This window comes from Elaeis guineensis, chromosome 2 (assembly GCF_000442705.2).
Source record: "Elaeis guineensis isolate ETL-2024a chromosome 2, EG11, whole genome shotgun sequence".
Classification (NCBI taxonomy): Eukaryota; Viridiplantae; Streptophyta; class Magnoliopsida; order Arecales; family Arecaceae; genus Elaeis; species Elaeis guineensis.
Window position 1 is genome coordinate 127,994,179 of NC_025994.2, and position 15,828 is coordinate 128,010,006.

At 41.5% G+C, this 15,828-nt stretch overlaps 1 protein-coding gene across 4 annotated transcripts; it reads left to right on the top strand.

Moving 5' to 3' along the window:
• The first annotated feature begins 761 nt into the window (after positions 1-761).
• LOC105035874 (pseudo histidine-containing phosphotransfer protein 6) lies at positions 762-3,624 on the top strand. Of its 4 annotated transcripts, none has more exons than XM_073251406.1 (5): positions 776-1,149; positions 1,312-1,442; positions 1,592-1,741; positions 2,774-2,846; positions 2,988-3,624. In XM_073251406.1, exons 1-5 carry the CDS (start codon positions 1,081-1,083, stop codon positions 3,042-3,044), a joined length of 480 nt encoding a protein of 159 aa, XP_073107507.1. In that variant the 5' UTR covers positions 776-1,080; the 3' UTR covers positions 3,045-3,624. The 4 variants fall into 4 exon arrangements, with proteins under 4 accessions (XP_019703031.1, XP_010909891.2, XP_073107507.1 ...); XM_073251407.1 differs by having other exon boundaries at positions 779-1,149; positions 1,598-1,741; XM_019847472.3 differs by lacking the exons at positions 2,774-2,846; positions 2,988-3,624 and having other exon boundaries at positions 762-1,149; positions 1,592-2,464.
• Positions 3,625-15,828: the final 12,204 nt, after the last annotated feature.

Genomic DNA, 15,828 nt, shown 5'->3' on the forward strand with positions numbered 1-15,828 from the left:
CTGATCTTCCGATGATCGTGTTAATTTTGATGGCCAACTGGGACATTGTCACCAAATTCCAGATCGTAAACGTTGAGTTCTCTATGCTGTACATGGTTGTTTCCAAATTTTCAATTTAACACTTATTGAAGGAGATAATTACAAAGAAAACCTGTAATAGAAAAGCAGCCATGGTGCATCTCAATTCCTTGCATTGAGTCATGAGCTGTATTTTGCGATATTACTGGTCTACGTGGAGAAGGCAGAGGAGTCGAACGCGGACGCTCGGAGCTATGCTGCTTCACTCGCCTGGGGGTTTAAATAAAAAAAAGGAACAAGTACCAGTGCGGCGCATGGCTGTGCTTGTTCGCTGGACAAGAAAACAAGCCCAGGATTTGGCCGGGGGATGAAAGAAAACAAAGAGGGGACTGGTGAAAAAGCTGGCGAGGACGGAAAAGTTAAACAAAAAGGAGGCCACAGGAACATTGCTTGGCTGAGGGGAGACTGGCAGACGCACCGGCGGTCGGCGAAAGGGTTGGGGAGAGGAAAAAGACAAAGGAGAACTCGAGAATAAAGAAAACAAAGGCGGCAGCACGCGAGGTGACCGGGTGGTACGCGTCCATCAGGTCACTACCCTGCACCCGGTCCGGTAGATCCCAAGCATTCACCTCGATCCCGTGCCCCAACGCACGCCCGCAGCCCGGCCTGTGCCTTCTCTCTCTCTCTCTCTCTCTCTCTCTCTCTCTCTCGCAATGCAAGGTGGTGACTGGTGAGGGAGGGAGGGACGGACCGAGAGCCGCATTAGCTATTAATATAGTAATAACTCGTGTGCCTCTTTTCTTTAATTTCCAGGAGAAAGAGAGAAGAACTCCTTGATTCCACTCGCCATCTCCAGCCTCTTTAAATAGGAAGCTTTGAACCCCAACTTCTATAAACCCACACCGTCTAAGCTCCTCCCGGAGACCAGACTGGCAGGTGAACGGAAGCCACTATTCCCCCCGGCCCTCCTTGGGTACGTGTAGTGGAGAGAGGAGAGATCGAGCTGACCAGAGAGAGAGAGAGAGAGAGAGAGAGAGGGTCAAGACGGGTCTGCCGGTGTGGATGTTGGGGCTGGGCGCGGCTCGCTTGGAGGCCGACATGAACCGCTTGATGGCCCTGCTCTTCCACCAGGTTAGACCGCCGCTTCTCTTCTTCTCATTTCTCAGCTAGTGTTGCTAGTCTCCTTTTTGGGTTTTTCTTTTCTTTTTTTTTTTTCCCAAGTTTATTTGGAAAGAAAAGATGGGGAAGTTAGCCCATCCCTCCACCAGATGGCTGATGTGGGACAGTGGGCAGGGGGTGCTGGACGAGCAGTTCATGCAGCTACAGCAGCTGCAGGATGAGTCTTCCCCCAATTTCGTCTCCGAGGTCATCTCCATCTACTTCCGTGAATCGGAGAAGCTCCTCAAGAATCTCCGATCTCTACTGTACGTAACCGTTGCATGCCTGGTCCCATCTCCACGTTACCATATGTTCCGTTCCATGTACTTTGGCTTCTTATCCCGCTGCCTACTTTTAGCTCTGCATTGCATCTCATACGCACGTTTGTTGCTAACTGGAGAGTGATGTTTTTAAGCCACAGAGCGGACAGGGAGTGCACGGACTACAGGAAGATAGGAATACATCTGAACCAGTTGATGGGCAGCAGTTCCAGCGTCGGAGCCAAACGCGTGAGGACTGTCTGCCTTGCCTTCCGCGCCGCTTCCGAGCACAACAACTGGTCCGGGTACGTACCAGACTCCTACAACAACCAAATGCTAGCTTCTTCAATCTGTCATCGTGGTATCCACGTTCTCCCACAAACTCCCCCTATATACTTCTCCATGTTTAATCCCATGGGCGTACAAGAAAAAGAAAACAAAACCGTTCTGATACAGGTTTGGAATGTAAGATCGGTACCTCTAGCCTATGGCCTTAAAAAACAGTCTTACTATACAGTAGTGGCTATTTCAGTGCATCGGGGATTGTATAGGATCGAGCCTCAGATTCGTTTGAGGACATTACTGGAAATTGGGCATGGGGTCGAATTTGAATCGAGCCTCAAATTAGTTGGCCGCCACGTATTGCATTTGCACCACCGTCCAGAGTTTGGGCCAAGGATTTAGCTTCTCCTTCCAGGAGCAGTGGTGGCCGGAACCACCACCACCACCCGTCCCTGCATCCATCCCCACGCTGGGAGAGTGAATGGCAGACGGCCGACCGCTCCTTCAAATTAAACCTCTTCCATGGTGTCGGATCTGGAGAAGTGACCTCTGGTACACGCACCTAATCGAAGCCGCAGCTTCTGTGCCGGACGTAGGGGTACCTTTTCCTTCAATTAGTAGTGTCTAATTGTGAGGCATGTATGTGGCATATGGCGTATGGGGGTTGGCTTTGGGGCATGTTATGCACGCTCGCCTGTTACGTGCGTCTCGTCCCGTCGCTTAACCATTTTCTCCCCCACCCCCCCCGCCCCCCCCCCCACACGCGACCCAGCTGTGCTGCCTCATTAATTCGCTTGGAACAGTAGATAGGGGCGTCGGATCGCGTTCGGCACGGATCTGAAAGCACCCCGAACCCATCCGTTCTTCGTGTGCGCAGATCTCGAAGCAACCATCCCGCGATCCAACGGTTGATTCGCGCGAAAGAAGGAAGATCCAAACCTGTCCCGGTAGATAGAAACAAAAGTCCCTTTGCTTGGCTTTCTGTGTCCACTTTGTCTGTGTTGGGGTTTCGTGATTAATGGCTCATTACTTTGCCTTCACGTCTGGATGCAAAGGTGCCTGCGCTCGCTGGAGGTGCTGGAGCACGAGTACTGCTACCTCAAGACCAAACTGCACGAGCTCTTCCAGGTACCGCCGCTGTGCTTTTATTTGCGAATAGTTAATTACAGCTGCCACGGCCACCGCTATTACCAATTTAATTATGTATTTATAACGGGCCAAGCCCGAGACGGGGAGGTTGGTTTCTGAAGCTATTGATGCGCCTGACAGATGGAGCAGCAGAGAGTGATGGCGGCTGGGGCTAGGTACCACCCTCTGCTGTCGTGAGATTGCTGATTCAGGCCTTGGCGCGTCTGCAGGAGAGGCCCGTCTCCGTCTCCAATAAGACTCGCTAGCTAGCTGTTGGTCTCTATCTCCGCACCTGTGTCTCTCGTCTCCGTTTGATACAAGATGGTGCCGGGCAAACAGAGCAAGCGAATGTCGTAAGCTGGAGCGGGAGGAGGACAAGGGCGAGAATTGGGGCCTATCGGGTTTGTCTGATGGTTGGTTGGCTAGTTGTGCACGTATGGACTGCGACTGCCTAAGGTGGATCATGAGATGGTGTCTGCCAGCTGGCTGTGGTGTTATTGTGGCGTTATAGCTTTCAGGTCCGTCACATGAATGCCGGATCCTAATTTAAGTCTGTTGAATACCTCCTGTTGTCTCCTCCAATGACAGCCACCTTATATTTAGTGTGGGCTGTCTCTATCAATGCTTTCTTCAGAAGCTCTCTCTGTCTTGCTCTCGTGTTAATGAGCGCGCGCTATGGAGAGTGAGTGTTATAATAATCATCGTTATCAACAACAACAACAGCAACAATAGTCGTCGTCTCTCTGTCTCGCTCTAGCGTTAGCGAGCGCACGCTCTCTGGAGAGCGCATGTTGGAATAATCATCCATTAATGCTAATAATTATAATAATAATAACAGCAATCAATAACAATCCTAATGCTAATGATGAGGCAATTAGCGTTAGGAAAAATCACGCACTGCGTGCAGTACAAAAAATTATGTATCGCATGCGGGGATTGGCTCACGCACAGGCTCGGAGATTTCGGTGAATTTTTTTTTTTTTTGGCCAGCCCTGTTCTTCCTGTTTTTTTTTTTTTCTATTCCCTCTTTGAAAAAAAAAAAAAAAAGAAAAGAAGCAAGTAATACATACGAGGCATCCCTGTTAACACCAAAAGCACCCAATTCACGGACGGCCAGAGTTAAAGTTGCTGCCTAAAGCAGGGGTCGGATAGCCTACCGCGAAAACCAACTTTGTTAAAGGCCGCTTAAAAAGTCGTGTTCGCTCTGTTTCTCTGGACAAAAACGATGCTGCATTATTTTTACCTGCTGTCTACTTACTTCTACTTACGTCGCCCAGAAGTGCGAGCCACAATGCAATCTGAAAAATAACTAAAAAAAATACATAATAATTTCCATCTCTCCACCCGACTCCAATACCATATTTGTTAAATTTGACTGCTAATATAATCTAATTATCACTTAATCAGATTTAACTCTTTAAATCAATAATATATCTTGAATTAATTACAGTGAATATAATTAATTAAAAAATCCTATTCCTGATAAGATTTAGACAGAAAGTTTAACTCTAATTAAGAATTAGTCTTTTGATGGGACAAGACAAATGCAGATATAAATAAAGGTGACGTGGTTCTTTTTTTCCAACTCTTAGAAGGATGATCGATTCCTATCAATCATCCATATAAAGGAGGAGGATGAGAAGAGAGAAGATCAGTCATCTGCAAAGGAAGATCAGACCTCTGCGGGCTACGTGAACATTGTATTGACGAGACGATGGCACAAGATATGATTTATTTATGATTAAGATTTTTGCATGAATATCAGAGCACGATCTAGATACAAAGAAATTAAATTATTTAACATGTGGTATTTAGAGTCCCGATTTTATGCTTCGTATTCATGTAAAAATTTATAGATTATTTTTGAAATATTAAAATTATATTTTATATTTTTTAAATTAAATAAAAGTTTAAAAAATTAAATTATGGTTTTATTAAATTTTTGAAATAAAAAAAATTGTTTGAGGCCGGCCGCAAAGGCCGACCCACACCGTTCGGCGAACGGTGCAGCGGCCATGGCTGCTGTCATGCCGATGACGGCGGTGGGACACTGCAGCAGATCGAGCAGGGAAGTAGCCCCCCAGCGGCGACGGTAGCGAGAGCCATCGCTGCACGTGGTGTCTCCGTGAGGCCACGGGAAGCCGCAGCTTCTGCTACGGTGGTGGGAGCGACGGCGGGTCTTCTGTTGCCCCTCTAGCGAGGGTGGCAGTTTGTCGCCCTCCTTGCTCCTTGTCTCCAGTGGCCGGGGTGGCTAAGGGGGCCGTTTAGCCATTCATGCGGCGGGGTCAAAACCCCTCTTGGTCGGGGCTGGAAGAGTGACAGGTGTGATTCGGATTATGGATCCTAACAGATCCAGATCCGAACCTATTCTGATTAAAGATCTGAACCCATTAAGATACGAACTCATAATGGCCTTTCGGGTTTTAGATTTTTGGGTTTGATCTATTAAGGTTTCGGATCAGATCCGAACCCGTTGATATGAGCTTTATTTAAAATTATTTTATAAATAAATCTCTGACAAATAGTTTATTACAGAAAGATCCTTATAGTTTTCTGATAGATTTATTTTAAAATAATTATTTTATAGGAAAGCTCCTTTTTTGTTTGGGATTTAAGGTTAAGTCCTCTAATATCAAAAGTTTTAGTAAAATCACTGTAACTTTTTCGTTTTACATCCGATTTGAGCGATTTTTGAACCGTTGGATACATAATGACTTGAGAAATATTTTGATCCTATTTTCATGCATGATAGAATATTTAATACTTTATATATTATTTATTTTATAATTTTATTCACTATTACAATATTCAAGTGTGTTTTTGCGTAGCCCTAAAAGATCCGGAGCACTCTATGGATCTTGGATAGCTGAGTCATCGAGGGCTAATAATTTTCTCTCTCATTATAGTTTTAAAATTACATAAAAGTATATCTGTTACAGTTGACCCAAAGATGACTGTAATTTGATACAAAATTAACAGTAAAAGGTTGACTAACTTGTATTACATAAAGATGGAGAGTTCTACACCTAAAGATGGGAATAACCTTGGATTTTCATAATCATGTTAGTTAACCACTGAAAATACTCACAGTTTAAATATGAATTATGTGTACATGCCATAATTATTATTTTTGTTTATATATTTCATATTATTATTGGTTATGATTTATGTGATGCATGTTTTGGTATTATTTATTGTATTTAAATTTGTGATTAAATTAGTTGCAACAGTTATTGTATGCTATGATTCTTATCCAAAGGTGTTTTATAGTTATATAATAAGTGTTATTAGCAGAATTATGCTATAAAATCTACATCATGATTGTAATTATGAGCATATTCTTTTACTTATAGCTATGACCCCGCTTCACTCTCGTCGTATCTATTTAACATTCCATACTGAATGGATCGAATTATCCTGATTGACACGAGCAGCTTCTCATTATTTTAGGATGCCTAGACTTAGATTTGACCCTTCGTAAGTCTCAGTCTGATCTACTTATCTCTACTAGTTCTTTTGATTATAAGAAATTATGTGAAAAGTATGAACGTTCTAATAGATTATCTCTCATGATTATTAAGAGTTCTATAGCAAGAGACATTAAGAGATTTATTTCTGATAATGAATTGGCCTCTGAGTATCTTTCCTATGTAGAATAATAGTTTACTAGATCAAGTAAAATCTTAGCTAGTATACTAATGAACAAGTTAATCTTTATGAAATATGATGGATTTTTAGGAGTACGAAAGCACATTATGAAAATACGTGATATAGCTGGAAAATTGAATGATTTGGGCCGGTATGATAGTATCTAAAAATTTTCTTGTTCAATTTGTTCTCAATTCTCTTCCATCTCAGTTTATCCAATTTAAGATTTATTACAACACATGTAAAGAATCATAATCTATGAATGAACTCATCTCCTAATATGTGCGAGAGGAAGAGAGATTGAAATAGAAAGGGGCCCTAGTTGTTCATGTAGTTTCACAGGAGCATCCTAAAAGAAAGAAGGCAAAGAAAGAAAATAAAAGATCCAACAATCCATCAAAGAAAAATTTTCACAAATTTAAATATATTTTTTATAACAAGGAGGAACATATCAAGAAGGATTGTGAGAAAAAAAAAAAATGATTTGAAAAGAAGGGTATTCCCTTATCACTTGTTTGTTTTGAAATCAATTTTATTAATGTTCCTTCTAATATCTGGTGGATTGATTCGGATGTTGTAATTTATATTTCTAATTCATTGCAGAGATTCTTTTCAAATTGAAAGTCAAATAATAGAGAGTGGTGGATCTTTATGGAGAATCAGATAAAGTCCAAGGTCATTTCAGTTGGGACCTATAGACTTATTACAAACATCAGATTTTCATTAGATCTACATATCTTTTATATTCCTTCAGTATTTAAAAATTTAATTTTTTTATTAAAACTTGATTTAAAAGATTTTTTATTTACTTTTATAAATTTTAGTTTTAAATTAATAAAAAATTCTATTTTGGTTAGTACTGAAATATTATGCAATGGATTATATAAATTGAATTTGGATTCTTCTTTTGAACAATCTTTACTTATTTTAAATGTCAATACCGAAATAAAATATGATATTATAAATGAGAGTTCTTCAATATTGTGGCATAGATGACCAGGTCACATATCAAAAGAAAGGATGACTAGATTGGTTAAGAAAAGTGTTTTACCAAATCTAAATTTTAGTGATTTTGGTATGTGCATCAATTGCATTAAAAAAAATAAATTTAAAATCATAAAAAATATGTCACTAAAAGTCAAGAACTCTTAGAATTGATACATATCAATATTTGTGGCTGTTGGGGTCTGTCCACGTCACTTAATCGACCTCATCCAATCGATCTCAACTGGAGGCCTACCTCAGTAAAAGTCGACTTTATCAGAAGACTGTGGTCTCCAGAAAGTCGGTCTCATCAGGAGGCCGACCTTGTTTGAAAATTGAGATTGGTGAAAGTTTGACCTCAACATCACCTAGACGTGACGACATTATCCGAGTTGAAGACTACATCGACCAATGATCGGTTTGTTTCTCTAGTGGCTTCGATGAAAAATCAATGTACTTGCCTGTCACGACAAGCCTTGATCCAGAGATCAGGTTCTTCAGCTGCCTATGGCGTCTGATACTTCAGATCGATCATATACTGATCTGACTTGCCAATCTCACTCGACAAGCTCGGGACTGCTGGCATGCAGTGTACTCAGAATTAGATTCAACTAGATCAGAGAAAAAAAATTCTACTGTGCATGAACTAGTGCAAACCCTAATATGTGTGGTCCAGATTTTTTTTATTTTTTTTATTATTTTTCTAAGAAGAAGAAGAAAGGAAAGAGAAGAGGAAGAAAGAGAGAGGTTCTAAAGATGATAGATGAGAAGAATTAGTTGTGGTTAAGTGTTAATTGCAATCAAATTAGCAAGTAATTTAAACCTAAAATACCTATGGGTTTCTTAGATGTAACAGTTTAATGTAGAGTGGCTCGGTCTAGATGCAAATTGGGTCTATTCTCATTTCCTTCAACTAGCCAGGTAAGAGGTGGGGTTGTGGGGTTTCCCTCATTGCTTGCTTTAGATACTAATTGAATTGGCCAGATAGGCTAACGAAACTAATTGAATAACCACGAGTCCACTTAGGCTTAGTCTTTGTAACCTCTTATTTTAGACACTAGTTTCAGAGGTGAGTTCAAACTTACTTTGCATTTGACTTCACCACAATACTCAAACTGAACTCAATTAATCCTAAGGGCCAACGTCTACTTAATTTTAATTAAGCTTGGGTTAATGTGGGATGTTGGTTGGTGATTTTTGGGCTAAAGAAGGGTGATAAAATCTCTATCTTATCTTGTTAATGGGTGTTGCCTTTAAGTTGATTTGAGATGAATATGCACAATCAATTTCAAATAAGAGATTTTATGCAACTAAATTATATGCATAAAATTAATCAAACTTGAAAGCTTACCTTGTCTCCAACGATCACCAAAAGTAAATCTAAGATGATGAATATTTCTAAACAATTAAGTTTCTACTCTTGTCATACGATTTTTATTAAGTTTATGTGGGTAAATTTTAGGTTACTTTGAAAAAAAAATAGTAATTAATAAAAAAATAGTTAGGGTTAGGGTTAGGATTGATCTCACCAAATTGAAACGTTTCACCCTTCTTTTCTTTTTTTTTCTGCAAAAAGATAAAAAAAGTTAGAAAAAGTTAGTAAGCTATATTCACAAGAAAATTAAAAAAATTAAATATTAAAATTTATGTCTTCTCCGACAACGGTGCTAAAAATTGATAGGATCGTGATATTGTTGTTAGGACACCATGCTTATCAAATTAATTCTAACTTTAATAGAAATTAAAAATACATAAAAAATAATGAGTCGGATCGAATCCACAGAGAAGGCAGTATTTTGATTTGAAATCTTTGATTTTATAAAAGAAAAAAATTTAAAAAAATAATTTTAAGTCAAAAAATAAAATTAAAAGTACGAAAAATAAATCTAGTACTAAGATCTACTATTTAGATCCTAGCTTCTACTTACAATAAAAATAAAAGATAGAAATTTAAAAGTATATAAAATAAATTTGTACTAAGATCTACTAACAAGATCTCAGCATCTACTTGCAATAAAAATAAAAGACAAAAATTTAAAAGGTAAAAAAATAAATTTTATATTAATTAAAATTTAAATTTAAATACAAAAAATTTAAAAAGAATAATAAAATAAAATAAAACTGTAACAAAGATTTGAAGTTGATCGGCGTAGTCTCATTGGAAAGATGGTTGACGATCTCTTTTTCTTTCCATTGGATCTTTAAACCTCTCTATTTTTTTTCTAATTTTTTCTTATTTTTTCATTGATTTTCTCTACTCCTTTCTCTTATTCTCAGACCTTCTATTTATAGATAAATTTTTTATCTTTTTTTGATAGCAAAAAGAGTCCTAAAACCCTTAAAATTCATATTATACCCATATTATTTTATTCTGACTATTAGATCTTGATTGGACTACCCAGATCAGATCAAAACACATAGATTAAATCCTTCTCTCAGTTGGAAATGATATCAGCCATTGGATCGTGCTTCAGATAGAATTTGGGCTGTTGATCAGCACGTTTGATTTTCTATTCACAGTCAAGATGAACACCAACCGTTGGATCGGACTTCAGATCGATTTTTAGCCATCGGATGGCACTCAAATTTTCTTCTTTTCTTAGTTTTCAACCGACAATGAACAGCAGCCATCCGATCGTGTACGGGATTAATCTCCACCATTCAATTGCATGAAAATGCTTCCATCCGTCGTAGACCAAGTCGTGCACTGCATACTATTTTCGTGGACCGCACCCTTGAATCTGTGGACCGAGCGGTCGGTCCATCGTGCACCGAAGACTATTTTAAATATTTTTTGGGATATTTTGGCTTGATTTTTGCTCTGATTGTGTCTGAAAAATAAAAAATATATATATATTAAATTGCTCATTAATTTTTTATTATTTTGATGCTTAAATTACTTAATTAAGTTGTCATCTATTTTTCATAAATATACTCTAATTTTATATTTTTTAAAATTATTTATTTTTATAAGAAAATCTAATTTATTTACGAAAATAGATTTTTAGAATATGTTAGCACCATAAATTATCAAAAATATTTAAAATAAATATAAAAATATATGATTTATCGGCCACCTCTACCTCTGCCACTATTTCTGCTTCTGGCAGCCTCTACCTCTACCATAACCATCACCAATCTGTGCCTTTGATTGCAAAGCCTGCTCAATAGGGGTGTTTTTGTTGATCCTTTACTCGTGAACCATCAAAGATTCCATCAACTCATCAACTGTTAGATCATCTAGATCTTTTGCTTTTTCAATAGAACACACCACATGCTTAAATTTTAGAGTCAAGGATCAAAGGATCTTTTCAATCACCTTTAAATCTGACGTCTCTTCTCCATTGAATTTTGTCTGATTCACTATGGCCAAGGTCTGAGAAAAATAATTTCAGATATTTTTTGTTGGATTCATCTTCAAGTTCTCAAACTCTGCTAGCGGACCTTCTTCACCTTGATTACTCCATGATATATTTTTTCAAGGATTAACCATTTCTCATAGGAGGTCTTTGTTGCCACAATCTTCTCAAACATATTTTCATCAACTGCCTGATGGATGAAAACAAGTGCCTTCTAATCTCTCTTTCTCTTATCTTTCAGATCTACCTTCTTAGCTGCATCAAGAACGGCTTCTTTTTTCTCTTTGGGCTCTTCAAATTTCTTCTCTACTACATCTCAAATCTCTTGAAATTTAAATAAAATCTTCATTTGAATCCTCTGGTGATCATAGTTCTTACCAATGAATCGTAGAATTTGCGGTTGGATCGTGCCACTATTCGATCCCGATGCCATATGAGGTATTCTCTTTTTCCCTCTTTCACTTCCACAATCTCTGTTTCAACCAGATCTAAAAATCACCATCGGATTTTTGGGCTCTGATACTAGATGTGAGAAATAAAGAGCAAAAAAATTATTTGCTGGAGGAGATAACGAGAGAAAAGAGTTTAGAGGAAGAGGAATATTACTTCTGTTTTTTATTTTAGGTCTCTCTATGGGAAAGAATAATATTGGTTACGATCAATCTCCAAAAAATAAAAACCGACTGTCTAAATCAATTAACTAACATGACCCACTATGCCCACTGCAGATAAATATTAATTTTAAAAAAAATTGCTAATAAAGAAATCAGAATCGGACTGCTAACAACACTAAATTAGCTATCATTTTATTGATTTCAATTGTCAAGATCTATATCCCCTAAGATTTAAGAGCCAATAGCCAAACTCTCTCGCCTTTCTTTGTATAAGATGAAGGCTTCAGAATCGAAACATGCATTTGAACCTCGAAGTTTCTTTATGTTTCTTTCCCGCTCTTTAGGGGAAAAAAATGTTTGTCTCGTACGTGCCGCCTCCTTTCGTGTTTTCCTTCACGTGGCCCGTCAAAGCAAAGGCCGCAAAACTCAAGCTTAAATGCGGGTTAATAGCTTCAAACATGAGATGAGAACTGTATATGGAGCTTAAGCTCATATAGAGTTAGTGATAGACTTGGAGAAGCAGAGGAATACATTTAGTTTTAAACCAAAGGTTATTATTATTTATATCCTGGAGTTCTAGTTTTCATAACATGAAGTATTTTTCTGATAATCAAAAAAAAAAAAAAGAAGTATTTTACTTTGTATTAATAGCCGATTTATGTTGCTTTTTAACCCATTCCTTTTCTCTACGAAAGGACCACTTGACCATTTGTCACGAAGCATGCATGGTGAAAGTGGATAGAAAGAAGAGTTTGAGTGATTCTTTGTAGGCAACATTTTAGAGCGGTGACAATCCTATATGATAATGATTTCAAATCATCCTCACTCTTTAAATCATCTCCTAACCCAATGATGGGATATCTGTTCTCGAGGTTAAAAATTCAAGATTATCCCCAAGTAGTGATCTTAGACTGAAATATAAGGATAAAATTATCCCTCAGTCTCATAAAAAAAATTAGTATATTAATATACCATGAATATATTACATAAAAAATGTATATATAATATTATATTATGTTTGATATTATATGTTGGTACAAAAATCCACCTGCACCGGAGAAGCTGGAGTCGTGGGAGTCGCGGTCGCCGCCAGGACCTGCAAAAGAAGTCTAGACCGGAGGTGGGGTTGCTCCGGCAAGACCCTCCGACGCTCAAGTCAGTTCTCTGCCTCAACAAGAATAGAGTGCTCGAACGAAAATTTTTGCAAAATTTTGGGATAGAAAATAGAACTTAGAAAATAACGTATCTGGGGTCTCCTTTTATAGATGGGGGGAGCAGCGGATTGATAGCGACTGTTTATGATCGCCTCGTCGTGGGTCGTACGGGACCAGGAGGAATTTATCATGAAGAGTAATGGGGTGGAGTCGTGGCTGTCACCATGGCTCGCCACGTGGAACCAGTTGCGGGGAGTGGAGCGGCATCCGTTGTCGTGACTCGTCAGGGAGCGGTGGAACCGCATAGGATCCACCGCAGAGAGTGGAGCAGAATCGTGGCCATTACTGTGACCTGTCAGGGAGTAATGGAGCCGCATAAGATCCGCCGCAGGGAGTGGAGCAGAGTCGTGGCCGTTACTACGGCCTGCCAGAGGGTCCAGACTTGTCGGCTGAAGTTCGGTTGGAGTCTGTAGCTGGAGTCGGAGGTGAAGTCCGGCTCCCGTAGGAGCTTGGACGAGGTCTTCCTACAGTCGAAGTTGGGGATGAAGTCCGGCTCCCGTAGGAGTCCGGACGAAGTTTGTCTGCAGTCAGAGTTGGAGACGGAGTCCAGCTCTTGTAGGAGTCCGGACGGAGCTTACCAGCGTTCGAAGTCGGAGACGAGGTTTTGGCTCCCGTAGGAGTCCGGATGGAGTCTTCTTTCGATCAAAGTCGAGAGCTAAGTCCGGCTCCCGTAGGAGTCCGGACGAAGTTTGCCTGCAGCCGATGTTGGAGACGGAGTCCGACTCCCGTAGGAGTCCGGACGAAGCTTGTTTGCAATCGAAGTAGGAGATGGAGTCCGGCTCCCGTAGGGGTCCGGACGAAGTTTGTCTGCAGCCGAAGTTGGAGACAGAGTCCGACTCCCGTAGGAGTTCGGACGAAACTTGTTTGCAGTCGAAGTAGGAGACGGAGTCCGGCTCCCGTAGGGGTCCAGACGAAGTTTGCCTGCAGTCGAAGTTGGAGATGGAGTCCGGCTCCCGTAGGAGTCCGAACGAAGCTTGTTTGCAGTCGAAGTAGGAGACGGAGTCCGGCTCCCGTAGGGGTCCGGACGAAGTTTGCCTGCAGCCGAAGTTGGAGACGGAGTCTGACTCCCGTAGGAGTCCGGACGAAGCTTGTCTGCAGTTGAAGTCAGAGGCAAAATCCGGCTCTCGTGGGAGTCCGGACGGAGCTTACCAGCGGTCGAAGTCGGGGACGAGGTTTCGGCTCCCGTAGGAGTCCGGACGGAGTCTTCTTTTGATCAAAATCGAGGGTGAAGTCCGGCTCCCATAGGAGTCTGGACGAAGTTTGCCTGCAGCCGACGTTGGAGACGGAGTCCGGCTCCCGTAGGAGTCCGGACGAAGCTTTCCTGTAGTATCCCCTAGGAATCACTCCGGACACGAACTTCGACTGGGGGAGGTTTTACACCCAACACCAGTCCCCCTACTTTCGAGTTCAAATTTCGATCGAAGAAAGTACAAAAAATTTTCACAGCCAAAATCGTTTCCTTGAATTCTGCATACGACTGTCTTAAAAAATCTTGGCATTTAATGCGCACATGCTGGAGCCTTTTTTCGATTAGGACGACCCGAAAGGTCTTTTCGGAACTCCCACCAGGACGTGATCCTATGCGTCACGCCATAAGGTTCGCGAACGGTCAACCCTATGCCGCGGTGAGTGGGACACGTGGTGGGTACTGGTTGGCCTAGGGACATCTGCCACCATAACTGCGCCAGGCTCTGTTGCCTATTTAAGCCCCCGCCTTTCCTTCAGCGGCTTCACTTCACCTGAGGGTCGACGCCTTTCTTCCGCCTGAGAGCCTAGCCACTCCATCGGTGCCCTTTCCGACTCCGAGCATCCTTTACGTCGGTCTTTCCCATCTCCGCCGGCTCTCCGCCATCTTCGGTCCCCCGAGTCTCTCCAAGGGGTTCTCCCACCGGAACCCCCGCCCCGGAGGCCAACCTCAAGAGGATGCCACGGACTAGGAAGAGTGCGAGGAGGAGAACAACGGTCTACGAGTTCTCCGATTGTCAAACTGCCGCTGAGGGTTCCCGTCGCCTTAAAAGGAGCTCGAGAGAGAATTCCTTCAACAACAGGGGTTTAATAACGAGGACAACCGATGAAGGCGTTCCGCCTGAGAACTTCGGAGTAGCTGAACAGGGCGACACCGGTCAAGGGGGCAGAGCTGTCGTCACAAGCCGTGGTGGGATCCTTGATGTCGTCGGGGCCGAGGGACCAGAAGCGGTCGGCACCGACGGTGGGGCAGTAGAATTTGTTGCGGGGATGGTGGAAGTAGCGCATGCCGACCTTGCCGGAACACCTAGGATGGTGGTTGTCGTGGAGCACACGGTGGTGGCGCATATCTCCGGCGCCATCGCTGCCTTCGAGGTAACCCCGGTTCTTCTTGAAACAGGTCGTCGTCGCCGCTGTCGTTGCCTTTGCTGCTCTCTGAATTCTATCCCATCCTTTTCCCCCTAGGGTTGGAATTTCGGAGATGGAGCGAAACGAGGCGGGGGGCGAGAGCCGAGAGACTTATCACACGTATCGAAAAATACTGCTGGGAAGGATAGAACCGGGAAGAGAAGTCTACAGCTTGAAGTAGCCTCCAGTGTATTCCTTTCGAGTTTTGTAATAATGTTTTCTTTTTCTGGCCCTCCGGGTCTTGTAACGTACATCTTGTTAATCGAAAAATGAGAAGGAGATTTTGTTACTTCGTCCGCACTTTACGTCGAATTGTTGTCTGCCGAACTTCTTTCCTTTATCATTGTTATTGTTGTATTCCCTTCTCTCTATTTCTCTTCTTTTCTTCTTTTTCTCCTTTTTTTTTTATGTCGTCGTCCGTAGGTTATCGGTAGTTGTCACGTCAGCTCGTCTTTCAGTTATCTTTCTCCCTCAACCTCAATGGCTCTATAATGTATATTGGATGAATAATATGAGAAGAGAATTTTCTGCTACCTCTTATACTCACGTATTGAATTGTCGCTTGCCGAGCTTCTTTTCGGCCTTTGTGTCGTCCGGAGGTACCCGATTGCCATCGTATCGACTCATCCTTTTCGTTTGTGGCCGCAGATTTGTCTGGGGCCGCTCAGGTTTGGTGCTCCCCACCAAGGCTCGGGCTCGGAGGTCTGAGCTTCCGTCACCCTGAGGAAGTCGTCTCATCTTGGGCTTGCATTGAGAGCTTCCTTGAGAGCTGGGGTTCTTAATAAGAACC

Coding starts and splice junctions, on each gene's coding strand:
- LOC105035874 (XM_019847472.3), top strand. CDS start 1,081: ATGTTGGGGCTGGGCGCGGCTCGCTTGGAGGCCGACATGAACCGCTTG. Junction 1,150..1,311: donor TGGCCCTGCTCTTCCACCAG/GTTAGACCGCCG, acceptor GACAGTGGGCAG/GGGGTGCTGGACGAGCAGTT. Junction 1,443..1,591: donor AAGAATCTCCGATCTCTACT/GTACGTAACCGT, acceptor GATGTTTTTAAG/CCACAGAGCGGACAGGGAGT.